Raw genomic sequence first — 13,606 nt, forward strand, 5'->3', positions numbered from 1 at the left:
GGCCATAACTCTCCTTGTCCTCAGGACATGAACACAGACATGCAGCTTTGAAGCCCTCTCAGCAATGGCGAGTAGCCTACCTTGCCTTCGTTGAGTTTCTTCCCAGGGTTGGTTTCCTCTGGGTGATAAAACCATTTGACTCGGACCACCATGTTGTTCCCCCATGACTCCCACATGCTCTGGATCCGGCCAATGTAGGGCAGGTTGGGGCGGCCAGCTGAGAGGAAGACCGCACAGTCTCCAATGCGAATGATCTCCTTGCCCCGGACGATGGCCTTGTAGAAGAGCTTCCTGGCCTTCCCTTTCATTCCTCGTCTCTGCCAAGAGAGGATCACACAGGTGAGCAGCTTAGGTTTCCCTCATTCTACATCCTGCCCTTTTCTGTTGGCAGAGCCAGACCCAGCCCGGTAGTGACGCAGCCACCACCTTGCCAGACACTCCAAATCCTTAGCACTACACACTAATGGAGAATCAAAGATGTGGCCAGCATTGGTCTTCAACCATCAGGTCAACAGGCATTCCCACAAGAAACAGGACAGAGAAACAGGCCATGTGGGACAGCTCCCCGTCACACAGTGAAGGCCAACCCTAACCTCCTTGCAACCCGAGCAGGGGACACGATACACCAGTAGAGCATCGCCAACCCCAAACAGAAAGGCCCCCTTTCCCAGGCAAATGGGAAGGACTCTGCTTACCTGTGTGGGCTTCCCAAACCACTTCCACAGCTGCCGTGCGGGGAGGAAAGCAGCGATCTTGGGCCTGTTCTCCACCGATGGCAGCCGCTGGCGCTTGGCCAGCTCCTTGGTGGTGGGCAGGTGGATGCCCTCTCGTTTTTTGGGCCTGCTCTTGTTGCCACTCTGCTGCGGTGCCGGCTGCTGCGCCGGCTGCTGTGCCGGCTGCTTCTGGCTCTGGGGGTGGGAGGACGCCCGGGATTTCCCTGTCTGTTTGGTTTGCTTGGGAGGAAGGGTTTGCTGCACTGAGGAACTTGGCTGGGCCTCAGCTACTTCGTCATCAGAGCTACAGGAGGAGTCTTCATCTGTAGTGGAGGAGGAAGAGGAGCTGGAACTTGATGATGAGGAGGTCGATGAGGCAGAGGAAGAGGAGGAAGAAGAGGAGGAAGAGGAGCTGCTGCTAGAAGAGGAAGAGGAGGAGGAGTTGGAGGAAGAGAGAGGAGTGGATGCTCTTGAGCTGGTTGAGCTGCTGTCCTGAGCCTCCCCTCGGTTCTTCTCAGTCTCCTCTTCTCCCTCTGATTCTGAGCTGCTGTCGCTGCTGTTGCTCTCAGACTCCTCTACAGCTGCTGGCGCTGCTGCCTTGTCTTCCTGGTCCTTTGAGGCAGTGAGGCTTTCTGCCGAGGCATCAAACTTTCCCCCAAAGCTGGCAGGGTCTCCCTCAGCTGCTTTGGCTCGGGAAGATTTCTGCTTGCCCTCTGCACCCACTGCAGGTGAATAGCCCAGCCCCAAGAGACTTTTGCCATCTCTGCGACCAGCCAGACTCGAGTCCTCCAGCATCCTCATTGCCTCCTTCATCTTCTTTGTCTTTGGAGACATCACACCCTCATGGTCCAGCTTGATCAGGATTTCGTTGTCATGCTTCCTCTGAGCCTTGACCATGGTGCCAAATTCCTGTGCCTCTTCTGTGGGCCTCCCTTTCTTGGCCTTGGCTTTTGACGCTGAAGCATCACTGGAGCCGAAGGCTGTTAGTGTCCCTGGGAGGTCACTGTAGGGCTCTGTGCTGAGGATGCTGCCAAACACAGCAGGCTGGTAAGTGGGTTGTGGGGGGCTATGCAGCTTAGCAGAGATCTTCATTTTACTGGCTTTTGACCGCTTTTCCTCTGTGGGGGCAGGAGATCCTCCAGCAGGTAGTGGCTGGGATTTTCGTGACCCCTTCACACTTGATTTGCCCAGGCAGGCTGGCTTCTCAGGGACTGAAGAAGCACCAGGCGAAGGCTCCGTCTGGTCCTTCTCTTCAGGCAGGGAAGCCTCTTCTGCAAAGGGGAAGAAAAACACAGGCATGTTGCTATCCACTGAGACTGGCACTATTAGCTCAGACACAGACAGACACCAATCCCAATTAGTCTCTGGATTGTTCCTGACTGCTAAAGGCTCCCTGCAGAGGCACGCAGGTCCTCACTGTGCAAGGGCTCTCTCAACTCCAGGCCTAGCAGTGGTGACAACCTACCTGCTTTTGCCTTGATGCTTGGCTTTCTCCCTCGCCCTTTGCCCTTTGATGCAGGCTCCTCTGAGCCCAGTGTAGCCCCTTCTTTTCCTTCTCCAGCATCTTTGCTGGATTTACGGCTGCGGCGCTTGGTGCTGGGTACCAAAAGTGCTGGGGAGGGCTCAGCACCTGGAATAGATGAAAGAGAGGTTGAAAAGCAGTGAAACAACATACACAACAGAGGAAAGACGTGGGAAACCTGTCCCTCCCAATTCTGCAATAGAGATTGGGCCTTTTTACCCAGTAGGTCATGTCCCACCCCCGGTATGCACATCCATAGTTGATGGTGCAACCTTTGTGATTGAAAGTCTGTGAATTAGCCCTAAAATCACTGAGGAAAGTGGCTCCCTACATTTCATAGCGGGAAGTGTCAAGAAAGAAATGAAGCAGAAAGACTCACACTGGATCTTGTAGTCAGGTGGGAGAAGCCGAATGTGAGACAGTGGGATGCGTCCTGTGTCCCCATCATCAAACTCTACTGTGATGAGATCGCCATCTTCCTCCAGATCCAGGGTTCCTGTGGGTTGGGGGAGTAGAAGAAAGTGTAACAGACAAACTTAAGTGCACAAAACACTCGCTAGGAAAGCGGGGACTTAGAGGAAGGCATGGATCCCACAATAACTCCAAAACATCCCATTTCCCACCTTTCCTATATGGTTGTCCAGGGAGAGCACGAAAGATTTAGACCACAATGAAAAATCCCTCATAATACTAAGCCAGCCCACCTAGCGCAGAATCTATCAAAAGCACAGAGAAAAACTACTGCAGTGTGACATCCCACATCGCCTCCCTGTTTCCCTCTCTTCCTGAAATATTTTTTATTTTCACTGCAGTATCTTTTGTGACCTGCATTTTGCAACTACCCTCAGCAAACTGCAGAGTTCCTGTAACATCAACATTCTATATATCTGATAAGTAATCCTTCCTTCATACATACAAAGCGTGACCAAGAGCCTAAAAGCAAGACCAATCGTGGCACAATTGTCCAGGCTTCTTCACTGGCCTTTCTATCAGGCCAGATGGGGGAGACATCAGGAAGAAATGTGTCAGAGGCAGAGCTGTGACTGGCAAGGTGATACAAAACCTCCACAACCTCAGCACTAATTGGTAGCTAGGCTGGAGATAATTCTGACTTTTTGAAATGTGTGAAGTCTCCCCAGTATTTTAAGCTCCTAAACCACTCAGACCCCTTCCCACCAAAGCATGGCTCCTGGACCGTAAGATGCTACTAAATCAGCATCCCAATCAAGTTGGGCATGAACCGGAAGAATGAGCCAACCCCTGACACTCACAGCAGACCTCAGGACTATCCCAGACAAGCCTGACATCCCTCAGGACATGCAGGACAGAGTCATCCCTGGCTCACAGCACCTGGGCAGCCTTACCTCGGACAACTGTCCCTGGGTAGAGGCAGCGGTACTGCTGGCTCCAGTAGGCTGCAATCCTTGTGCCCTCGGGCAAGAATCGCACTGAAGGTGGCTTCACGTCAATGATCTGCTCAGGGCAAAAGGCAAGCGATTACTGATACTCTTGGCACCAGCACAGATCATCCCATCACATTCAGCATGTGGCAAACCAAATCTGAAGAAGACAAGAGACAGTTCCCCCGCTGGGAGACGGCCTCCTGCCTGCACGCATGACTGACTGCATGAAGGACTATTTCTGTTAGTGGGGACCTCCACACCGGTGGGAGCTCTGCCCAGAGTGCCTATGCGAGCAGAAACAGGGCATCCCTGCAGCCTAAGATAGTTAGCCATTTCTACCCCAGAACAGGCCCAGGCACCAAGAACAGGCACCCATTGGCCTCACATACCGCTTCCTGCAAGAGCTGCTCCAGGCAGTAGATATGGGGTCTGTTTCCCCTCTCCCCTTCTACCACCACGCGGTATCTGGAACATAAAGACCCAATCAGACATAGCACATGGAAGAGATCACCTGGATCAGATAACATCTCCCTATGAGCCCTGCCACCAGTCAGTTGAGAAGATTTAACGAAAAGTAATTAGATTTTCCTGAGCACTGATAAAACAGAGTGAACTCTCCATCCCTCCCTGCCAGACTCTTTCAGTTGCTCTCCAGACATCCCTGCAAAGCACCAAAATCCACCCCTGCATCAGTTACCTCCCCTTTCATCAGCAGAGCCTGGGCAGATACAGCAGCCCCACAACTCACATGTCAGGTGAATGCACGGTCTTGACATGTCCAGCATAAAGCAGCTTGTCATCCATGGGGATGAGGACACGCAGGCCATCCTTCAGCTCATCCTTGTCAATTATGCAGGAGCGGGGAGCTGTGAGGTGTTGAAGCAAGACAGGGATTAGAGAACGCCACAGAGGAAAAAGCAACCGCAAAGGGAGAGGGAAATTTCATTCCCCCAGCATGATCCTCCCCTAGGAAAGGACCAGCAAGCCCTTTGCAGAAAGGCATCCTTCTTGGTAATAACAGTATGTCAACAAATGAAAATAGGGCAGCTCGGACACTGGGCTTCATCTAGATGTCAAACAGAGTTGGCAGTTCTGAAGAGGCTTCTATCTGGCAAGCCAAATTGACTGTAAAAGTGGTTTCTCCACTCCAAGGAAGGATTCAGGGCTTTGGACAAGGAATGTATGAGAGCAGCACAGCCCTTCCTCAGGCAGCCCTAGGAAACTCATCCAGCTCTGCTGCTACTTGCACAATTAGCCCTCCCAGCCCCCCCTGCCCTCACCTGGTGTGGGTGGCCGCTCGACAAGCATGCTCAGTGGGATGTTCTCATCCTCCGAGAAGCTGCTATCTTGGTTGGGTTCAAAATCCTCCTCCGCTGCCATGCTCTCCATGAGCTTGCTGACAGCTCCTCCTTTCCCTCGGTTCTGCAGGAGAGCAAGCAGCACGTCAGCTGGATGCCAACAGGCAACAGTCTGATCCCATCTCACCTTCCTCCAGCAACAAACAACCTGAGGATATTGGGACAAACTCGTCTCCATCCTCAATAACATTAAAACACAGAGAGCCAAGCAGGTATACCCAAAATCGTTTTTTAACTAAAAAAAAAAAAAAAAAAAATCAATCTTTGTTTTACTGGGTTTCCTGCCAAGCATCACGGACAGCTGAGCAAAAGCCATTTCACATATCTTAGCCACATCTCACTCCTGCAGGCTGGGAGAGATGCCAAAGAGCAGACAACTGTAGCACTGCTCTGTGCTCACCACCCCTCTGCAAAGAGCCTGTCTTCACTAAACACGCAGCAGACGCCATTCCTATTTTGTCTCAAAGCCTCACAAGTCATTTCTTTCTGTCACGCACAGACCATAAGCATTACACTCAGAAATCATGTGAGAAGATGCAGTACTGTGTGTCACAATAGGCTGCAGTGAGCAGAAACCAATGGTGACCTGGCTCACCCAGTGCTGAGCACAACTCCATCACCATCTCCCTGGACTTTGCTTACTCCCAAAGCTCCCTCTCCACCCCCACCTCTATGTCTTAGAGAAAAATTCTGCCTGTTCATTAATTTGGGGCACGAACCCAACTGAACACTAGATGGTAGCAGCAGGCACTGTTCTACCTGCTAGCCTTCCTGGGAATTTAGGCTTCTCAAATTTTGCCTGTAGTACACCAACAGAGGTTGCATTTAGTGTTTTCCCTCCCTCATTCTGCAGCAGTCCGAGGAAAGAGCAGGGCTCTGCCGACCATCTTCCAGCTCGTGCAGTCTAGAAACAGTCACTCACCTCTTTTTTAACCTCCTTGGCTTTCACCTTGGCTTTGCTCTTCTTGGTGGAGCCCAGGGCATTGGCCAGGCTGACCCGAACGTCAGATGGGGAACTAGGGATGCCAGGAGGAGACATGGACGAGGAAGAGGAGCAGCAGGGTGCTTCTTTACCCTTTTTCCGCTGCCAAAACAAAAGTAAACACCACCATCAGTGAAGATCCAGGCCTACAGAGTGAAAGGGCAGAGCAAAGCGGGCCATGCACAGTCAGCCAGCAATTCACTGACATCCTTTGTCTCCCAGCTCTGCATTCAGGCTTCACAAACTTCAGTGAGTTTCTCATTACCCCAGAGAGCAATTCCTGCCCATCAGCCCTTCCTTCAAAGAGCTCAGAGAAGATCCCAGCTGGCTTCATGCCACAACTAACTTGTCTAACTTTTCCCACTATCACTGATCCATCATTATATGAACTAGAGCCAAAAGCAGTTGAGCTTTCAGCCAAGATGAAGAGTCAGCAACCAGAAGAAGACCACTGCCACTATGAGCCAAGGATGGTCCTCCAAAGGCACTGTGAAGATGTCAAGGCAGACGTGAGCAGCCAAACAGAATGTGGACTCAACCCTTCACTTGCCTACTGGAGCTCATCGCCCTCCCTTCATCTTGAACTCCCAAACATCCCACATCAATGCTGCAAACGTGTTCCTCACCTTGCTTAGCTCCTTCCTGTCCTTCCCCTTGCTGCCCTCCTTTTTGGGACTCATGGGAGCCCCCTTTCCACAGCGCCCAGGCTTGGAGACAGGAGTGGAGCTGGCAGGTGCCGTGGGGGTCAGTATGGCCGAGGATGTGGTGGCATCGTGGAGGAAGATCCGTTCACTCCGGCGCCGGTTCCACAGGTCATCATCGCTGGCCTCCAGCCCAAACTCAAAGCTCAAGTCCTTGGGGGACTTGAACTTCTTCAGCTTGCGGCCTTTCTCAGACCCGAGCTTGGCTTTGTCAACACTTCCAGATCCGGGCTCGAGGCTGCTTGGGGTCTGGCTTGACGGGATGCTGCTTGTTTCCAGAGACCCCTTCTTCCCCCGCAGCAATCCCGAGGGTGACTTCTTCCTGATCTTGATCTCACTCTCTGAGTCGGTGTATTCAAACTCTGTCCCTAGATGCAAAAGATTCAATCATCAGTCAACGCTCTGGCTGAGCACAAGAGGAGACAAGCATGGCTAGAAGCTTTTGGACTCCATGGGAGATGTCAAGCTTGTTCAACAGAGCCCCAGTGTCCCTCATTCAAACACTAACACCCTTACAACATTCTCTAGCCCTCAACAAAAGGAGCTACTCGCTTGAATGGAAATACAAACCCCACACACTGAACTTTCCTACCTTACCGGGAAGGGTTCTGTCCAGCCTCACCTTTTTTCTGGAGAAGGATCTCTTTAATGAATTGAATCAACCCAGATTTCAAGCTTATTTTTCTCCTATTGGCCAACAGACACCACAGAGTTATTTACTGGCTCAAATAACTGCCCTGAAATCAAAACAGGTAAATGATCTTTTGTCTGTGGCAGATGGAAATCCCCTCACATTGGCCACTGCTCAGCCCACCAGTACCCACCATCCTGAAATACTGCAGTAACACCAAGATGTTCACCACCTACAGTGTATTTCCCCTCTTCAAAACCTGATAAAGGAGAGTAATATCATACGCCTCCAGGGACAGAAGGGAAACTGAGGCAGCACCCAACTGGTGGTGTGACTTTGTCTGAGGACGACAGAAATTGTTCTAAAGCCCAACAGCGAGCAGCTCCTGTAAGATAACTAGCATGTGCAGGAGATCCTTAAGAAAGGATATACCCAACTAAACAACATTCACATGCGTAGAAGAAAATGTGCAAGGCATAAGCATAGAGAGACGACATCTTATTTCAGTCCTTCTCTTTTAAATATGCTCACTTTCCTGGGTTAAATGCGGCCTGCAGGAACCTCTGCTCACTTCTACCCAAACAGTCTCCCCCGAGACAGCCCCAGCACGAAAAGAGCCAGTCTGTCAAAATCAAAGCTGGCAACGCTTAAGATGAAAAGCCCTTTGGAAATTACAGCACCCGTTCTCCTCCGTCACTGCTGCCTGAGACGATTTCTAGATGTTTCCAGTTTCAAGGAGGGCAGGTTACAAGGCGATAAATTCTTAAGCGAGGCCGCTGGAACAAGTTGGCAAAAGCCTAATATAGCATGGAAATGGTGCTAAAACAAGCTGGGCTCCCAAAGAAGACATCATTTTCCATTCTGAGGCATGCTATAAATTCCATTATCACTTAATAAATATTAATAGAGAATTTATAAATGGAGCCCATATAGATCTGTCTGACTGGGAACGATGTCACCCAGGGGCATTTGTGCAGCAGGGCATGGGAAGGAGAAGAAATAAAACTCCAATTACTTCTAACACTGAAACTGAGGGACAGAGGCACAGAGCCTGGCAGGGCAAACAGATGAGCAAAGGGACTCTCGCTTTGAGTTCTTCTGTCCAGTTTCTATGGGGACATGGACGGGATGAATGAATTTAAGAGGTTTTCTTCAGTTTCAATGTCTCTCCTTTTCTTGGGTGCTGAAAATCAGCTGCATTTAGCACGTACTTCCTTCCTCAAAATGCAGCAGCACTCTGTCCAAGGGGACACCGCATCCCACTGTTAGCGTGACTGTTAAGGGTTTGCCAGGCAGGAAAAGAGGAAACTCTGAGGAAGCCGCAGGCAACTGCCCCTAGGGAAGCCACAGCTGCAGCTGCTACAACTGCCATTCTCATGACTGCTTCTTTCCTTGCCAGACAGTGAACTCCCCTTCAGTATTAAGTAGCCAAAAGCAAGGACATGTCTGGATAAGAATCTGCTTTCCTGCAGCACAGCTGATCCTGAACCTTCCACCTTCTCCCCTGGCACGAACCCTGAGCATACGACTCACCCATCAGGCTCTGTCGCTCCTCCTTCTTCTTCGCCTTCTGCTTGGCCTCCAGCTGGATGATGGAAAGCGGAGGGGGAACGATGGGGCTGGGCATGGCGCTGGCAGCAAACCTCGCTAGCAGACCCAGGCCACTCTCATCAAGAGCAGGTGATGAAAGCCTGTCGGTGCTATCTGTCCCATAGTCCTCCACCTCTTCCTCCTCTTCTTCATCCTCTTCCTCCTCTTCCTCTGAGCTGGAATCTAGCACGCAGAAAAGAAGATGCCCGTTACAAATCTTGCAGAGCTGTGCATCAACCACATCTCCACCCCGAATCGACAGCTCTCCTCTGCTCTGTGCTCCCCTAAGCAGCACTGAGCCACCCCTGAGCTAAGCCAGAAGGTGTTGGCCACAGACACACATCTTTGTGGTCATACAGCTGGTATCACCCTGCCTACCACCACCCACGGGGGACACGGCAACACAAGGTATGGTAGAGGACTCATCCAAGGCAGGGGAGAGAAAAGCAAGGTGTTGAAAAGGAAGCCACGCACCCCTTCCCTGCAGTTCTCAAGGAGGAATTAAGAGCTTAACTCCTTCAAAAATCCCAACCCTGGAGCTGTGGGATTCCCCTCCCACCCACCACTTCTTCCTCCGTAACAAAATCCATTAGTGTAATCAGAACCAGAGCTCAGGACAGAAGGGGAATACCAGAGATCAGCCTGCATCGCAGCAGGAGGCGAGGAGGACATGGAGGGGAGAAGGGGCAGGAGGCAAAAATGCGAAGAGAGGGGAAAGGAGGGAAATAATAATTTGGAAGTGATGGATTTGGAATGCAGAAGGAGGAAATTTGTATCTGCAGATGAAAGGACACAAAGGGCGAAAATGACATTTAGGGGGAACAGGCTTCAGCAGCTAGCACTGGAGATGGCAACGAGAGTGTTGAAACGCTCTGCCTCAAAACTCTCTGCGCCTTTTGCTTCCCTCTCTACAGCTCAGGAAAGGCAGAGCGAGCTGCCCACAGCCCCAGGTGGAACTCTGGCCAAGAAATCAGCCTGGGCTGGCACACACAGAGCACTGCACTGGGGTTTTCCTTTAGAGTCTGTGCAGAGCAGGCACGTGGGGCAGATGCTCTGAGAGGGGTGTTGCTCCCTTCCCAACAGCACTTCCCAAGGGTCTGCCCATCAGCCCAAAGGCAATTGATTTTAAATACGTCTCACCCACAGTTAGTGCTGGTGTGAGTCACTGCACTAATGTACATACACTGCACACAAACACACACACACGAGCACATATACATATATGTATGTTTGGGGTCTTTCTAACTGCAAAAACTAGGTCTGGAAAACATGAGGGCTTAAATAGGATCACCGAGGCTGCTGAGAGATTCCCACCACTAGCAGGAGCCCTGCTCTGCTCCCAGCAGCACCTGCCAGCTGGCCAAATGGGAAACCAGATCCCTTCAACATCAGCTGCAACGAACACGAAAATCCTTTTCTTTCCACTGGTGCCCTCGGGGATAGATAAAAATGTTCTCAACACTTGGTTGTTAAAAAAAAAAAAAAGCAATAACACGAGCATTATTTTGCCACTTTGGGTTGTTTTTCCACAACTTCAGAAATCGCAGGGATATCAGAAAGCAGTGCTCTCATCCTTGTGTTTTATCCAATGGAGTAACGGGTGGCACTTCTGTTTCTTCAAACAGCATACATCAGATGGCTGCAGATTACCAACGGCTGCACAGAAAGCCCTTCCACACCTTAGTGGCTCACATGATCCTTTTGACAGAAAACTGCTGCTAACCCAACAGACTAGCAGGGAATACCAAGACATCCACAGCCCTGTTCGCTCCTTGCACAAAAACCACATGCAAAAAAAGCCAATCTGCAGCAACTCAGGATCAGATTCCTTCCCCTAACACAAGAAGGGGCACAACGGCTGTTTTTCTACCATGCCTTGCCAAGAAGAAAACACATCCAGATGAAGGCTATTCTGAGATGCTGAAGCCACCTGCCTGCAAGCAGCAAAACAGTGTCTGAGTTCCTACATCAGCTCTGTTCCACCCCTACGTGGGATGCCCTACTCCAACAAGTGCCCCTTACTTGAGACTCCATCCACGCACCCAATTGGGCTCTGAATTCAGTACTTCTCCACAAAATCAGAAAGATGAGCCCATGCAGCCCCTCCTGCTAGACCCAGAGAGCCATATGAGCTGAGAGCAGTGAAGAAAGCAGACAAAAAACGGGGATGTTCTGCAGGAAAACCTCTTCACAATCTGTCCCATGTGAATACCATGCAGCACCGAGCGCACCTCTCGCTCAGTGCTTAAAGACTCCTCTTCCACCCCAGCCAACGTGGGCTCTGCAGCCACAAGGGCACGAGGGCACCGAGCAGCTCCCGTATTTCAAAAGCACCGAGGTGAAACAGATTAAAAAGCCACGCTGAAAGCAGCCATTACTCACACCATGGAAAACATACAATGCAATAGCGCGCCCGGCAGTTATTCTAACCTCCTTCAAATATACGGTGTCACGCTATGGAAAGGCAACCAGAGACAGTCTCTTGTCAGCATTATTACCAAAACACTTATATTTCTATCCGCAGGAAATTCAACTTGCAGCCTGAAAAAAAACAGCACATTAGAGCACATTCACAGCCTTCACTCACAGCTCTATCCTCCCCCACCACAAGGGCAGCTCTCGCTCACTCTGCTCCTCTTCCTCCTGATGTGCCAAGAGACAAAACCGACCCAACGAAACCAAAACAGCCCATCTGGGGCTTCCCTCCAAACCGACTTCTAAACCGAGTCCCCACATTCATAATCCTGGTGGCAAAGATGCTCCTGCTGGCTCTCTGCAGCTCACTGCAATGGCTGTACGGAATCTGAAGCCTGAGTCTGACTCCTGCTGCACCCAACCTATCTGTAGGCTTAAAACGAAGCACGAACAGATGCTTTTGCACAACCAAAGCCTTCATCTTTTCACCTGCCAAGAATTAATAGCGGGACCAAAAACATTCTGAAATATCCTTCCCCCCCCCCAACCTCTTCTGGTTGTAATTCTGCAAACACTGAGCAAGGGTGAGGAGAAAACACATCAAGTGAAACACTTCTGCCATCATTAAGAGCATGTATATGTGTGTACACACCCACACACACAATCACACATACGCATACAATCCTGCAGCCAAAACAAACAAGAAGTCATACTCAAACGCTGGTGAAGCCAGATAAGCTGAAGTCAAAGGCTTTCTTTTTTTCCAAAACGTTTACCTGCATTAAATTCAGAACCAAAACCAATTGAAAATAAAATACTGAACTTTCTCACTGTTTTTTTTTTTTAATGGCATTTTACTGTAGGAGAGGAATAAATGAAGATGAACAGAGATCGGTTAAGCAGTTTGGTTTTTACAGGCTGATGTAACAGGACGGACTGAGGAGGGTGTGGGGAGGAAAGGTTTGGGAAGGGGGGGGGAGGTAAAAACACACACTTAGAAGAGTCATTTCACATTGTAAAAAAAAAACAGCATGATTTTTTCATAACACCAAGCAGGCCTACAGCATACAAAGCAGGCTAAGTACAGGCAGACTTTAGACAGCTCCTGGGTCATTGACATCTGATTTGTGTGATCGGTCCAAACTCTGGAGGTCACCTATTTTCAAATCTCCAATTTAAGATTGTCCTTCATTTTTTTTATTTTTAATGCCAAACAAACCAATTCTCAGCATTTGTAGATTTTTCCTCCATGTGTGCTGCACTGCTGACTCCAGAAGTACTTATGAAAAAGTGTTAAAATATTACACGGGATTGGTTGTTCAGGGAAACAGTTATCCACTATGTTTGGAAAAAATAGCAGAAAAATAATCTATCTTTTCTTTCAAAGTGGCATAATCAGCCTCCAAGTTAGGCAGAGCAGGGAAGAAGGCATTCATCTCTCCAGGGAAACAGTCAATTGAGAAGAAAAATGTGGATCTTCAGTCATGGAAACTTCATGGCATTCCCTATCCTGATGGCCTCTGAAGGTCCTACGTAGCTTCAGCCTCTACTGGCAGTTTCCTCTCCAAGGTCACTGGATGAAACACCATAGGCTTTGCTCATTATCTTTAACAGCAGTGCTATGTTTGGTCGGCAAGAAATCTGTCTCCCTACAACTGTCTCAAAGCAGACAAAAACAAGTTCTCCTGCAGCTAGTCCTACATCTGACATACACAGTGGCAGGGCCATGATACCCACTACCCTAGCAGCAAGTAGTCTGCATCGTGGCCCAGGAAATCTTTCAGCTGCAGAGGCAGAGCCTTTGCAGGCAGTTCTGTGCCTTCTCATCTTGCATCTATCAAAAAAATACTCCTTTTTGCTAGGATAAGGGCTTCTCCCAGAGAAAATCGAACAGCAAATAGTAAAGCATTTCTGGAGTCCTCAAACACAGACACTCAAGCAAATCTTCCATGCAAAACTCAACATGGACAGAGGAAAGTCAAAAGTGGACAGCGATCATCTTGAAAATTCTAACAAAAAAAAACAAGAGAATGCAAAGATCTACGTGTCATTATTCACGGAGGTAACACCGAAACATCTGAGGCTGACAGATGACATAAAGAAAATTATTTTGCCTACCTACATAACAATGGTCAAGGTTCAGGTTCATGGTTAGTGACCCTCGCTGAGAAGTGTCTGCCCTACAACCAGCCAACCACTTTGCTTCTTTAGTGCAGCGTGAGAGCAAATGCAAGAGACCGACACAGACATTCAAAGCATCATGGATAGGGGCAGGGGTGAAAGGGTTGGCC

The 13,606-nt window shown here is 49.7% G+C and overlaps 1 protein-coding gene across 6 annotated transcripts in view; it reads right to left on the reverse strand.

The window, feature by feature from the left end:
- The window catches only part of TNRC18 (trinucleotide repeat containing 18), a 47,607-nt gene that overhangs the window by 3,244 nt on the left and 30,757 nt on the right, over positions 1-13,606 (reverse strand). For 5 of the 6 annotated variants that reach the window (XM_040647500.2, XM_040647501.2, XM_040647502.2 and 2 more), the window contains 11 exons: positions 8,844-9,083; positions 6,605-7,047; positions 5,919-6,080; positions 4,919-5,144; positions 4,387-4,504; positions 4,028-4,103; positions 3,600-3,708; positions 2,615-2,731; positions 2,179-2,343; positions 696-1,984; positions 81-317 (listed from right to left, as the gene is read on the reverse strand). In XM_040647500.2, the coding sequence (XP_040503434.1) occupies positions 81-317; positions 696-1,984; positions 2,179-2,343; positions 2,615-2,731; positions 3,600-3,708; positions 4,028-4,103; positions 4,387-4,504; positions 4,919-5,144; positions 5,919-6,080; positions 6,605-7,047; positions 8,844-9,083 (3,182 nt within the window). The remainder of the gene's footprint in view (positions 1-80; positions 318-695; positions 1,985-2,178; positions 2,344-2,614; positions 2,732-3,599; positions 3,709-4,027; positions 4,104-4,386; positions 4,505-4,918; positions 5,145-5,918; positions 6,081-6,604; positions 7,048-8,843; positions 9,084-13,606) is intronic. The other variant, XM_004945156.5, reaches the window with a different exon arrangement.

This window comes from Gallus gallus, chromosome 14 (genome assembly GCF_016699485.2).
Source record: "Gallus gallus isolate bGalGal1 chromosome 14, bGalGal1.mat.broiler.GRCg7b, whole genome shotgun sequence".
In the NCBI taxonomy this organism is placed as follows: Eukaryota; Metazoa; Chordata; class Aves; order Galliformes; family Phasianidae; genus Gallus; species Gallus gallus.